Source organism: Nannobrachium achirus (genome assembly GCF_963921795.1).
Source record: "Nannobrachium achirus genome assembly, chromosome: 6".
In the NCBI taxonomy this organism is placed as follows: Eukaryota; Metazoa; Chordata; class Actinopteri; order Myctophiformes; family Myctophidae; genus Nannobrachium; species Nannobrachium achirus.
The window spans coordinates 28,060,683-28,075,429 of record NC_137815.1 but is presented as its reverse complement, the minus strand read 5'-3'; the positions used below and the strand labels follow the sequence as shown (position 1 = coordinate 28,075,429).

General features: G+C 41.5%; 1 protein-coding gene across 2 annotated transcripts in view; it reads left to right on the top strand.

Annotated features, from left to right (window-relative positions):
- The first annotated feature begins 4,139 nt into the window (after positions 1-4,139).
- per3 (period circadian clock 3) overlaps positions 4,140-14,747 on the top strand; it is a 40,406-nt gene continuing 29,798 nt past the window's right edge. For both annotated transcript variants that reach the window (XM_080727591.1, XM_080727590.1), the window contains exons 1-7: positions 4,140-4,348; positions 6,693-6,825; positions 7,965-8,125; positions 8,962-9,080; positions 10,494-10,692; positions 14,300-14,351; positions 14,583-14,722. In XM_080727591.1, the coding sequence (XP_080583717.1) occupies positions 4,243-4,348; positions 6,693-6,825; positions 7,965-8,125; positions 8,962-9,080; positions 10,494-10,692; positions 14,300-14,351; positions 14,583-14,722 (910 nt within the window). In that variant the 5' untranslated portion in view covers positions 4,140-4,242. The remainder of the gene's footprint in view (positions 4,349-6,692; positions 6,826-7,964; positions 8,126-8,961; positions 9,081-10,493; positions 10,693-14,299; positions 14,352-14,582; positions 14,723-14,747) is intronic.

Genomic DNA, 14,747 nt, shown 5'->3' with positions numbered 1-14,747 from the left:
TCTATCTTCTCATAAGGGGCACAGTCAGCTGGTACAGTGAGAGTTTGAACTACTAACCTTTGGCCTGTAACGCACAGTGACCTTATGACCTTAATGTAGCCTCGTCAGAACTGTGTGTTCAGGCTTATATTATGACGAGAGAGAGAGAGAGATACTCATCTATTATTTACTACTACGCAGCTATGATGACAGAAGTGTGTGTGTGTGTGTGTGTGGGGGGGGGGGGGCTGTGTTTTAACAGTGCAGTCGGTGACCGGGGCAAAGCCTGTTATGTAATGGTAAAGGGAGGGGGGGCTGTATCACCATTATGAAATTTAAGTTGACCATTTAATTGTCACACAATAAATTGCAATTACTGTAACGATTTAATTGTTGAACATTATGGAACAAATTAAAACAAAAATACATTTCTGTTTGCCTTTTAGGTTTCGTAATACCGGTATAACAATTGCTCAGGGCAGATATTACGACAAATGGCTTAAATATACAAAGACATTACTGACATATTTATACATTTTATACCAAAAAAACAACAGGTTAATTTGTCTACACTTCGTTGCATCTCTATGGTGTGTTCCTGTCACTGACCTTATTATGATGAGGACTTTTCATGAGAGCCATTAAGGTGTTTGATGGAAAAAACAATCTCATACCATTGTTGTTCCATTCTGAAAAAAAAAAAGAAAAGGTCATTTTAGCAGGTCTGTGTCTAGGAGTGACTGTGAGGTCCATGGCCAGGCCTTCACTCAAAATGTTCTTTCCATCAATGGAAAGAACATTGATCAATACTGGAATGAGCTCCCTGTCACACTAAGGGAAATCCCCACTTTCACAGCTTTCAAAGGACAATTGAAACAGTGGTCAACCGACAACCGGTCTTGTGATCACTTGTGACTTATCAGTCCAAAATAGAGTAGGTCTACCCTAGTAATAGTCTTAATCTTTTCTTATTTTTCCAATTTCTTATTTTCTTATTTTACAGAGTTTGAAATGTACCATGCACTTGTATGCTGTCCTCTTATGTCTTGTGATGTCAGTATTGTTTAGTGTCTGGGGACTACGGATGAAAAGTAGCTTATGCCAACTCCGGCTAGTTTACACTTGCACTCGTGTGTGTTTGCAATTTCCAGAAGACTCAGTTTCCCCCAAGAATGTAACCACAGTCCACGTAAGGAAGAGACAGCACACCAATAAGTCTGTTTTAAGTAATTGTATTAACAGAATCCAATAATCCATCAGCCAGTGGTACTGTACATCAATATTCTTCTTCTGCATAATAGACAGTGACAAGGTTTTTATATGATGAAGACAATAGGATGGTATGGTGTCATATAGTTGTCTGCATGTCATTCTGTGACATGGCCTTCATCAGTGGATAGAATACAACATGCTGTAATAATCAGAGTTAATGTTGACGTGATGGTGTAATCTTGTTTTTAGGTGTAATCTAAAACAGTCCTAAACATCTAATAAGGGTAAAGCTTGTTTACTTGACCAGTGAAATCTCAGACACTTGTACAGTGTCAAGGTATCAGATTTAAGATGTGTTAATAACAATGTTAGAACAAACAGGTTTTATTGAGTGGCAACAAACATGATTAAAAGCAGTCTGTTCTGTACTTTGACCATTATACATTTTTTTTATACTTTATTGTGTCAAAACATGCACATCATAAACTCTTCAAAACTTTTAACATGTTATGTCCTTTTTTTGTTTTTAAGGACATTTTGACACATTTTTATGTATTTTTTTCCCACCACCGCATAGAGCAAAGAAAAAAAATCCACACAAAAAACTGTAAACAGAAACATTACAAAAAAGAAACTGAAAAAGAAAAAAGAGGAGACTTTATGTAATTGTTGTCATTTCATTAAAACAGAGAAAAAGCTGCTATTGTTTAAATTAATATTTATATCTAGAATACTTTAGGTTTGAATACAAAAGGGAGATAAAAAAAAGACAACCTTGAAAATTAAAAAGACATGTTTCCCCTATTTAAAACATAAGGGGCCCACCTTTTTTCGAAAGCATTTTCTCTGCCATTAATTTTATAGGTCACCTTTTCCATAAGGCACATGTCCTCTGTTTTTTCCCACCATTTCTCTACCCTGGGAGGTTCCACACTTTTCCAACTCCTTGATATTTGCTTGAGCGCTGTAATTCTCAAAATCCAAAAGAGCATTATACAAAATTGGTACACAAATCAATACTAATTAATTATTAACCAAAACCTTTTCCATCAGTGCTATACTCATGTTTCTGTGTTCATCAACTCGCACTGTCCTGTCATAATAAACACATAAAGGGAAACGGCACACACCAGGCACTGGTACATACTGTACATGCCTCTCTGACTAGTCGGGTGCTCCAGTATTTTTATTTGGGTAGTCTCTGTTCTCTCTGATACCGCTCTGCAAGTGTGTGCTGGCTGGAGTAGGACTGTCACCATTATGACATGTCATTTTACTTGACGATTATTATTGTCACTCAAATAATTGCGTTTAACGATTTAATTGTGTTTTTTGTCGTTGACAAGTACATTTCTGTTTGGCTTTTAGGCTTAAAGTTGCACATGGCAGATATGACTCATAATCTAAATATACAAAGAAATGACTGACATATTTAATTTCAAATTAATATTTCAAAATAATTGCGATTATGTCAAATTATTGCGATTAGACGATTATGTAATAATTGTGAAAGGCCTAGTTCCGGCAGGTCGCTTAAAACGAGATTGATTATTCGCAACAGAAGCATATTATTATGGGAATAATATGGAAGATGACATGTTACTTCATACAGTAGGCCTTGCTGCAACAGATGATCTGAGTGAGAGAAAAAAACACAAAAAAACTGTGACTCAGTGTGACTCATGTCTGTCACATGGCTTAAAAACGTTGGACAGCAACACGACTGATTGTGTTTATTTGCAGTGTGGCCCTGTGATGTAATATCCATTCATTCCATACATCCCCAATTTTTCAATAAAGAATCTAACTACATGCGAGTCATGCAACAATATGAAAATGTAATGTCACGATTATTGTGACCAAAATAATTGTGATTTACGATATTGTCGCGATAATCAAAATATGTTTAAAACTCTTAAAATGCCGCTTTTGTTAAACCACTTGAACACCCCAACATCCCTATTCTAGGGTTTGCCAAAAATAGCACAGATAAGCTCACAGCGTTTGAGACTAGTTTTGAGCTTGTCAACATCGTAATCGGCATCGAAAATAAAATCTGGCATTGGTCGGGCTCTAAACAGAATTAGAACATTGATGACGCCATAAACACCAACGTCTACTGCAGCATTTACTGCAACATTTATCCACAACCTCCAAGTCCTGCCAAATGTCTTGATGGCATGTTTGACCTTGTTTTAGAACCCATGCACTTCATGAATCACAAAATAACCGAACAGTGGAAACATGGCCGCCATGGCCATGTCATTCTGACCATGGTGGTAGTCTAGTCCAGTGTTTCTCAAATGGGGGTGTAGCAGATATTATATTATCATGATTGATTATGTGTGACGTTATTAGTTCCTATGATACATCATGAATGATACGGGATAGCTTGTAAGAGTCTAGATGTCTCACTAGGACTGAGTAGCTATTGTTTTGGTAAATCCTATCTTGTTATGGTACAGCTCGTCCCAGAGGCCTTGGAGCCACACAGTATAACTCTAGTGTGAAAAAATGGTTTCTTTGTCTATACTGACTTGTTCAAAATTTGAACATCTAGTAGGTTCAACTGCAAAGTTAAAGTGTCCATGCTTGTGCTGTCCTTACTTATTGTAATTGTGGTGCTAATATTATGTCTGTCTTTTTCCTTCCTGACAGTGATACCACAGTGCTTATAGCGTCGTCCATGGTTGGATCTCCTCTGGTTCACCTGCAGCACACAGTGGAATGTGCTGCCACTGTATTGCACCGATGAAGAACCACGTTGTTGGACAGAGACCGAGTCACGCAGAAGAAGAACAGCATTAATCAGATTTTTCATCCAAAGTGTGGATATTATTAACATGCCAGGAGGAGGTGACAGCGGCCCAGATGGAGAGGAGGAGTCTGACTTATCTCTGGAGGAGACGCCGGCGGAGGCACCCAGAGGTGCCGGAGGAGCAGGGAGGAGAGAGACGGTGTCGTCCGGGAGACGGGGAGGAAGAGGAGAGGAGAGCGCAGAGGCCGGTTGCCAGGACGACGAGGAGATGCTGACCAGCAGCAGTGGATCCCATGACCTGCTCTCCTCTATCTCCTCCTCGGCCAATCACAGTCCTCGCAGCACCACGGGATCCATCTCCACCTCCACCATCTCGACCTCGACCTCCACCTCCAAGAGGCAAGTTACTTTTCGTCACTGTCGGGCAGAAACCTTGTATCTCCACATTGTACAATTTTCGCAAAGTAAAGCCCTGCTTCATCATACAAGGCCGTCGCACAAAAGTAGTGAAAACAGCAGATCTACAAGCACACACCGCGAGGCGTTGTGTGCTTGTAGATCGGCTGTTTTCACTAGTTTAATTCATTTTAGAAAATGACAAATACAAAACAAACGGTTTTGGACATACGAGGTTTCCACCCGACAACGACGTTTTATTTTCTTGTTTTTTTATATTTTTCCTGATTGTAAAACATCCAGTCACCACTTGAACCCTAGCATCCCTATTCTGGCGGAGCGAACATTCGGCGAAAGTTCGAGTTGTACTACCGATAGTCCGATACCAGTATCGTAAAAGCTGCCGCTACTGCCTAAAATGTATCGAAAAGTAGGCCAGTCTATGCCATTCCCAAGTCTGATACCACATAATTTATCACATGATGATATTGTAAATATTTTGAATGCTTCAGCTGATGTTGCACTACTGTTTATACTCTTACTGTACTATTATGTACTTTATTATTTTATTTAATTAATTAATTTTAGCTGCACTTAAACTATTGTTGATGGAATGTATTCCTAGATGCGTGGTTCTCAAACTGTTTAATTTCAAGGACCACCATAACTCTTGAGTGTGGACAAATGGAACCAAATGGACCTGTAGTGTCCAGTTACAGACCCCTAAGGGTCCATTTGGAACGAACCCAGACACTCCCTGGACCCCACTTTGAGAACCACTGTCCTAGATGTATTTTAAATTACACACTGGTATTGGATTGGTATCAACCAACATGGAATCGGTATCATCTGGAAGGAAAAACCTGTATCGGTACTCTCTCTCTCTATTCTAATCTCTTTAGTGAAAACGGATCTATGAGCTTACTACAGCTGTAGAGGGAAATATTTCTACTACAAGAGGATCTATATCCTGGGGACCCTGAAATCACTTACCCTACCTTTAATTACACACATCGACCGATATTCCAGTTAAAGGGTATCGGTAATGGGAAGAAAAACTGGTAGCGGTAACTCCTCTACTTGGCACGGCGCTGCACTCGGATCGGCCCTAGAGATAAATGTGCAGTCTATCACCACACCAGTAAAATGGGCATATTGGTACGTGAAGCTACAAACTGACATCTGACACTTGTCTCTGGGTGACAGCTCTGTGACATGATGCTGCTAATCATAGTCCAGCTGCTGAGCCTCAACCCCTTTCAGCGCTCAGATGGCACTGTGAAGCGTCAATCAATCACATTATGTTTATGTTACTCAGTGCAACCAGATGGGAAATTAAAAATGATTGTACCGGAGGTACAGCTCACAGCGCTTTTATAGCTGCTATTTGTCAATAGCCAAAGTATAAAATAATGGTTAAAGTGGTTTAAATCTAACGTGACACAGATGCAGTTAAATTAAATGTATTTACTAAAGAGCTGGTGAGAGAGCCGTCCCTCTGAGCCGTCCCTCTGTAGCGGAAAAAGACAGAAGTATAAGGGTTCCCACGGTCATGAAATTCCTGGAAATACTTTTAAATGTATAAAACAAAACTGTTTTCCCAGGCCTGGAAAAGGTTTGGAATGAAACAAATATCTTGTGGTTCCCCTGACACATCACTGTCTTGGCCATCTGTCCAGTGTGGCACAGAGTCTCAGTGATGTGGACATCAGGGTTGTCGATATATGGGCATAAAAGGGACAGAGACAGAGTAACAGTGATGTGGACATCAGGGTTGTCGATATATGGGCATAAAAGGGACAGAGACAGAGTAACAGTGATGTGGACATCAGGGATCTCCATATATGGGACTAAAAGGGATTTTGTTCCCCTGGCATCACAGGGATCTCCATATATGGGCATAAAAGGGAGAGTCTGTCTGTCTGTCTGGGTAACGCTTGTCTTTTTTGTTGATTGACTCTCACGCTCTGACATCACGCTCTGTCATCACTGTGATGTTTATTGTTTATTGTTGTCGTTGTGGATCAAAGCGACCGCTTGTTCCGCCCCGCGCCGCACGACGAGCACTCCTGTTCTCAATTTCACTGAATATATATATATATATATATATATATACATACACAGTATAATAATGATATATTATTATATTTAGGCTTCAATTATCGATTATGTCACGTTGCTGCATTGAATTGAATTGCGATGCATTGCTGAATCTAAAAACTTTAGAAAAGTTATGGAAAATTTGTGGGAATCCTGAAATATGCATAAGAATATTCTTAAAAAAAAGGAAAAAAAAAAGAACTGTGCTTAAAAATAGTTCCTTTTCACCCTTCTGTTCCCCCTTCAGCTCTAAGTGTGTGGCGGTGGGGCTCATCGTCCTGCAGTACTGTCCAGGACTGGTCAGGCTCTCTGTCTGCTCAGGCAGGCCAGCACACAGAAGGCCAGCAGCCCAGGCCCTCACATGTGTTTGTGTCTACCACGTGTGTTGTTTTTACGCTTTTACATTTGAACCAGTGTTGTAGGGCATACCAGTGGTGGACATTTAGTGGTCCGTTCCACACATTCAGTACTGTGTCTGTCATGCAATGTTATATGAGTAGGAATTAGGGTATTCACCAAATATTCGAATACTCGAACATTCGAATATCAAAGTCACTATTCGACGTTGTTCACCAAAGTCGAATATTCGCTTATTTTATTGTTTTTTTCTGTAAAATATATATAGTTTCTAAAGCTTGGCTAGATAGGAAGTCATAATAATGAGTTGTCAATGCCCCTGGTGGATGAATTTGTTAATGCTCTATATACCAGGGGTTCTCAAACCTTTTTAGGCTGTGACCCCCAAAATAAACATATTTGAACAGGGGACACCCACCCTGACAAGCACTTGGAATTGTAGGTATTATATTTAATGTGACTCTGTTCAGCAGATAAATATTGTGAAAATAGCAGATCTACATGCTCACAACGCCTCGCAAGTTGCTTACTCTTGCTTACTTAATATTTGACAGTTTGGCCAGTCCTGTCGAATATTCGACTATTCGAATACTTTGAGGTCGAATAATTCGAATACTAAAAATCACTATTCGTGAATGCCCTAGTAGGAATAAAAAAAAGGATCTCAATTGAAACAAGCCATAGGCTTTCTTAGGTGATGAAACTGTACCTTTTCCTAAGCAAACTTCGAAAACATTCTTCAATCAATCAAAAGGAAAAAAAATATACATTTGAAAACCGTGGAAAGAATAGTATTTATTAAATATAGTAGGCCCTATATAATAAAATGAAATTATTATAAAATAAAATAAAAAATCATACACGGAATCAAATGTTTTACGGTCATGATTCACCAGGAGTCTGGATGGCTTAAAATAATTTAGATTAAAAATATCTACGGAAATATATATGGGGAAAAATGAATGGGCTTTCTATCTGTGACACCACAAAATTGGCCACCACTGCTACATGCCTGCCCTATTTGTGTGTTTTGTTGCACAGCCTACGGTGTGTTTCACTTAATGGAACGTCTCTCTCTGCGTGTGTGTGTGTGTGTGTGTGTGTGTGTGTGTGTGTGCGTGTGTGTGTGTGTGTGTGTGTGTGCGTGCGTGCACGTTACCAGTGAGCACACAGAATCCGGGGACTCCCGCAGAGAGCTGATGACGACGGTGTCAGAGATGAGGAAGAGGCTGCCGTCGGACAAGCGCAGCAGCGGCGGTCGCAGCAAGGCCAGGACGGTGGATGCGCTGCAGTACGCTCTCAACTGTGTCAAACAAGTACAAGGTGACCACAACAATCACATCCTTTAGCACAGGGGTCGTTAACGTTTTCAGGCCAGGGACCCCTTAGTTTAGAGAGAGATGGAGCAGGGACCCCCCCCACAACCTGTTTCCATATAGTTTCATCTTTTGACAGCACAATCATCAGTGTATTTTGGAATCATGTCAATTTGTGTTTTCAGATATTTAACCACTTGAACCGTCAATACTTAAAAAAAGACCTTTCACTCTGTACTTAGTCTGCTCTTTTCCCCCTCTACACCAAACCTCTTTGCCGAAAATAGCCGATCTATAAGCTCACAACGCCTCACGCTGCGAGGTGTTTTGAGCTTGTAGATCTGCTATTTTTGGCTAAAGTGCTCAGAATATAGACGTTAGGGTTCAAGTGGTTAGTATAAAAAAGTTTCTATCACCCACAAATGTGGTGGATCCCCTGTAGTAACTCTGAGGACCCCAAGGGGTCACGGACCCCCTGTTGAAGACCCCTGCTTTAGCAATACCGCATATCCCCTGAACAGTCAGGGATCGACTCTTTGACTGGGTGCTAGACATTGGTCTCTGAGTGAAAAAGAAGACATCTGTAATGCCAATGAGTAAAAACCAGGGTCTCCCTCGTAGAAAACTAACGTATTTAACTCTTTTAATGCCAATGACGAGCGCTCGTCACATGTCCCATAACGCCACGGCGAACGTTCGTCAAATCCTGTTTTGGAGCCAGACTGAGCACAGGGGGGAGGGGCGGGTTTTTGCGGTTACCACTGTTATGTTTCGAGCTTCACAATTGTCATGTCATGTTCTACAACTGGTCCTAATATGTGGTGTTGTGGTTGTTGTGTTCAGCCAACAGTGAGTACTACAAGCTGCTGATGTGCAGCGGTCAGGAAGAGAGACAAGACGCTACCGTCTGCCCCCTGGTGGAGCTGGAGAGAATGACCTCGGAACACGCTCTTAAAAACACGGTAACATACTGGAACACACACTTAAAAACACGGTAACACACTAGAACACACTCTTAAAAACACGGTAACACACTGGAACACACTTAAAAACACGGTAACACACTGGAACACACACTTAAAAACACGGTAACACACTGGAACACACACTTAAAAACACGGTAACACACTGGAACACACACTTAAAAACACGGTAACACACTGGAACACACACTTAAAAACACGGTAACATACTGGAACACACACTTAAAAACACGGTAACACACACTTAAAAACACGGTAACACACTGGAACACACACTTAAAAACATGGTAACACACTGGAACACACACTTAAAAACACGGTAACACACTGGAACACACACTTAAAAACACGGTAACACACTGGAACACACACTTAAAAACACTGTAACACACTGGAACACACTTAAAAACATGGTAACACACTGGAACACACTTAAAAACATGGTAACACACTGGAACACACTTAAAAACATGGTAACACACTGGAACACACACTTAAAAACACGGTAACACACTGGAACACACTTAAAAACATGGTAACACACTGGAACACACTTAAAAACATGGTAACACACTGGAACACACTTAAAAACATGGTAACACACTGGAACACACACTTAAAAACACGGTAACACACTGGAACACACTTAAAAACACGGTAACACACTGGAACACACTTAAAAACACGGTAACACACTGGAACACACACTTAAAAACACGGTAACACACTGGAACACACTTAAAAACACGGTAACACACTGGAACACACTTAAAAACACGGTAACACACTGGAACACACACTTAAAAACACGGTAACACACTGGAACACACTTAAAAACACGGTAACACACTGGAACACACTTAAAAACACGGTAACACACTGGAACACACTTAAAAACATGGTAACACACTGGAACACACTTAAAAACATGGTAACACACTGGAACACACACTTAAAAACACGGTAACACACTGGAACACACTTAAAAACACGGTAACACACTGGAACACACTTAAAAACACGGTAACACACTGGAACACACTTAAAAACACGGTAACACACTGGAACACACTTAAAAACACGGTAACACACTGGAACACACACTTAAAAACACGGAAGTGTCAACTCTTCTGCAGGGAAATGCAATTATCTCTGGTTCTAGGTTTCCACTGCGCCCATAGTCCATTCCCACGCTGTGTTCAGTGGACACTAGGTGAAACTACAACAACCGGAGAAGGTTTTTTTTCCTATCTGACACGCGTGCAAAAATACATTGAAAAACGCTGGCACTGGCTAGAGAAATAATTAATTAATTTAACACAAATATCACAAAAGAAAATCACAAATACCTTTAACTATAATAAGTATTAATCTGTGTTCCCCCGTGTGTAGGACTCCTTGGTGGTGGTCTTCTCGCTGGCCAGCGGCCGCGTGCTCTTCGCCTCGGAGCAGGCTCCCAGCATCCTCTGCTGCAAGAGGAAGTTCCTGGAGTCGGCCAAGTTCGTAGAGCTGCTGTTCCACCAGGACGTCAACGTCTTCTACTCCCACACCGCTCAGCCACACCTCCCACCCTGGAGCAGCAAGCCTACAGGTGAGTTCTTCTACTCCATGGGTTCCCCAATTAGTTTTCCCCACGGGCCGAATTATGTCTAGGGTACCAAGCTGAGGGCCTGGCCACAACATTGCAGGGGGCGACGGCGGCGTTCCCGCTACTCCAGCAACAGTTCAGATATCGTCGTTGTCGGGTGAAAATCTTGTATGTCCAAAACCGTTCGTTTTGCATTTATCATTTAAAAAATTATTTAAACTAGTGAAAACAGCCGATCTACAAGCACACAACGACTCGCACCGCAAGGCGTTGTGTGCTTGTAGATCTGCTGTTTTCACTACTTTTGTGCGACGGCCTTGTATGATTTGGGAAAGAGCGTACAAATGTGGAGATTAGGGATGCGAATCTCGACCACTGAGGCGATACGATACGCATCACGATACACTACCAGCGATACGATATAATTGCGATACATTGAAATCTTGCCGATACGATACATCACGATTCACCCCTGACCCCGATACGATGCGATATGTTTCACGATACTTTGCGATACACCCCTGGTCCTTACGATGCGATACGATTCACGATTCGGTGCGATTCAACACAATGCAAAGGATTTATATTAAAGCCCATGTAAATTCCCCCCCCCCCAAAAAAAAATTACTAAAAATGCATTACATTTAATTTCCAAACAATTTATTGTTTCACTGTAGTACTAGGCTCTGTCTAACAATCCAACTTATTGAAATCTGGGAGAACACTCCCTGGCCTGGCTGGTAGAATTGTTTGATTAATACTATATCATGATATAATTATTATATATCATTACATCCTCAACAGGTGGTCAGGGACCCCTAGGGTCCTCAGAGTTATGTGAGGCGGCCAAATATTAATAGTTAGTTGTTACAGTAACCAATTGAACCCTAGCAAGTAGCAACCCTATAGGGGAACATTAGCCAATACATTAACACTTAGTGGGGGTTTAAGAGATAATAATTAATGGATTATAATGAATAACATAAATCCATCATATTAATAGAAAAGATAATGTGTGAACAAATAAACACAACATAGTAATGTATTAATGTCACTGATGATATAGTGTGCTGTCAAACAAGTCTCTGACAAGTTTTAATCTGCAACAGTTTATATAATAGCCTACAGTAGGCTAGTCTAACATATAGCCTACAGTGGGGGTCCCTGCTTGATCTCTCTCTTCTCAGTTAAGGATCCTTGACCTGTATTATTATTATATTGTATGAATATAATCTAGGATTTTGCCATTTCTAGTCAAAATGTTTTAAAACGTAGATATTTGAGTCACAACGCTTCGCGTTGTGAGCTTGTAGGTCTGCTATTTAGGTGCGTGCGCGACACCGTCGAGCTGCCAAGTATAAATCAGGCTCCAGCCTGAGCCTCTCTTTGCAGAGGGAACAGCAGCAGCCAGCCTGCAGCTACAGTAACAAGTTGTGAATCAGTGTCAAATACTTTAAATCGCTAGTTGCACGCCCAGTATCGTTGTTGTAGTTCATACGTGTGTGTAGTTAAAGCGTGGAAGCTTCTGCTTTGTTCAAATCAATTCCGTCCCAGACTCGACAAGAAGAACAAACGGGTGTGGAATGTGGATCATAATATCACGCAGCGTGCTCCAGTCCAGTGACACAACAACGGATCACATCAGCGAACATTGGACAGGGATGTTATAAAGCTAAACGTGGTACTAATCTTGCATGTTTAACCAGTGGGCTCACGACTCACGAGTGCTGTCTGTCCGCATTGGTCGGGTGTTCACTGCGCTACAGCTCAGTGCTGCTGTAAAAGACGCATGTCTGTAGAGTCACTACAAGTGCTTTTTGGGGGAGGGCTGATGAGGTATGCAATGCGCCTCGGAAACACAGTATAGAATGAAATATACTATGCAAAAACCGATCCAACCGTGGAATGTACCGATCCAGACACACACGATACGATACAATCACGATTCCAGCCGTCAATTGTACCGATCCACCCTGAATGAACCGATTCACTCGTGTCGCGCACGTTTGTATCGCGATTACGATCCGTATCGGTATATCTCCGCATCCCTAGTGGAGATACAAGATTTCCACCCGACAACGACGATATACTAGTGTTGTTGCTGCTCTTATACCACCATTATTACTGGGGTTGGTGTGGGCCAGACAGTAGCCCCCCGCGGGCCGCAAATGGCCAGAGGGCCGCCTATTGGGGAACCCTGTTCTACTCCATGGGTGTCCAAAGTGCGGCCTGGGGGCCCAATGCGGCCCGAGGACACATTTTATATGGCCCGCGGACTCATTCCTAAATTGTATTATAAACGGCCCGCCAGCACCGTCAAACAAGAATATTTTCCCATAGAGTATAATTTGTCAGTATTCCTTGTTCCCTGTTGTCTCATTCTCTTTGAGTGCCACCCCGTTCACCACTAGAGGGCGCCCAGTGGCCATAGAAAATCCCATAGAGATATGCTGGTATATGCAGAAGCCCTGCAGCCATGACTTGCCTGAACACTTTCCTTTGTGCATGTACAGGAAGAGGATGAAGTTAGCTTGAAGTTAGCTATTTTCTGCAATTTAGCCACGATTAAACCTTGCACACCTCATGCATGGGAAAAAAACAGAGAAGAATGAGCTCTAAAAAATCCAATGCAATCCTGGATTGCATTGGAGTGGATTTGTGCAGTTTGTTCACAGCTTTCAAACAAAAAAATCCGATTGGAAATCCGTTCAGGCATTCTTGAGATAATGGCCATTATGTTTTACATGTTATGTAAACAAAAATGGCTGCCCTGTATGTTAGATGGGGTTGTATGGGGTGGAACATGCAAAATCGCGATTGAAATCATGTTCACCAGATTTGATGGGGTCCAAAAAAAAAAAAAAAAAATTCAAAAAAATGTTTTTCAAAAAAAAAATATATATATATTTTTTATTTTTTTTAAAGCCGAACTAGTTCGGGATCGGCACTCTGCGATACGCTAATAAAGCCGAACTAGTTCGGGATTGGCACTCAATGAGTTAAGGGGTCAAAGAAAGCCTATTTTATCAAATGGGTTCAGATTTATGAGCCAAGTCTCCTGAGGAGGCGCGTCTGAGGCCTGTCCTGGACAGGTGTCATGGGACGTAGAAACCAACAACATTGTATGTTTTACCTTGCACGTCTGGTTACATTTGGTATTGTGAAATAAGCCTAGAAAAGTTGTTTCAGAGCACAGAACTTTCTAAAGACCATTGATATTAAATATTGATGATGATAGTTAAATAAAATCGTTTAAATGCGTTGTGTTATGGTCTGAAGGTACATTATTTCAGGAGATATAGTCGGCCCTTAATATGTTCTAATGTGGCTCCGTTTGAGAAAAGTTACCGCTGTTCTACTCCCACACAGCACAGCCACACCTGCCACCCTCTGGAGCAGTGGTGGGCGCTGTTTTTCAGGCATGATGTCATTTTGCCCATTTATCACTTACTTACTTACTGTACACCGCACAGGTTGACCAAAACCTTTCTTCATTGCATAGCATATTTTTGTATACTGTATGACAACATTGTGCAGGGTGTGGATATGAAAAGGTTCTAGGAACCCTTGCAGTAGATGACTCTAACCTGTCTCTCTCCTCTCTCTACAGCAGCTGCTCTGTTCGAGTGCGCCCAGGTCAAGTCTTTCTTCTGCAGAATCAGGTTAGTATTTCTACAGTACGTTTGTACTTAATTCGCAATTTCTCCGAAGTTGTCAATATATCTTGTCTCAGTTTTTGTCATCATTGCTTAGTTTTTATTTCGTTTTTGATTGACTTTTCGTCTATGAAAATAATTTTTAATTGTTTTAGTTGATGAAATTGACACTGGTGTGTGTGTGTGTGTGTGTGTGTGTGTGTGTGTGTGTGTGTGTGTGTGTGTGTGTGTGTGTAGGGGTGGAAAGGACCGCGAGGGCGAGATGCGCTACAACCCGTTCCGGCTCACCCCCTACCTGCTGAAGGTCCAGGGAACCGGCGGGACGGAGGAGTCCTGTTGCCTGGCCCTGGCTGAACGCATCATCTCAGGATATGAGGGTACCTACTCACAACAAGCACTAAA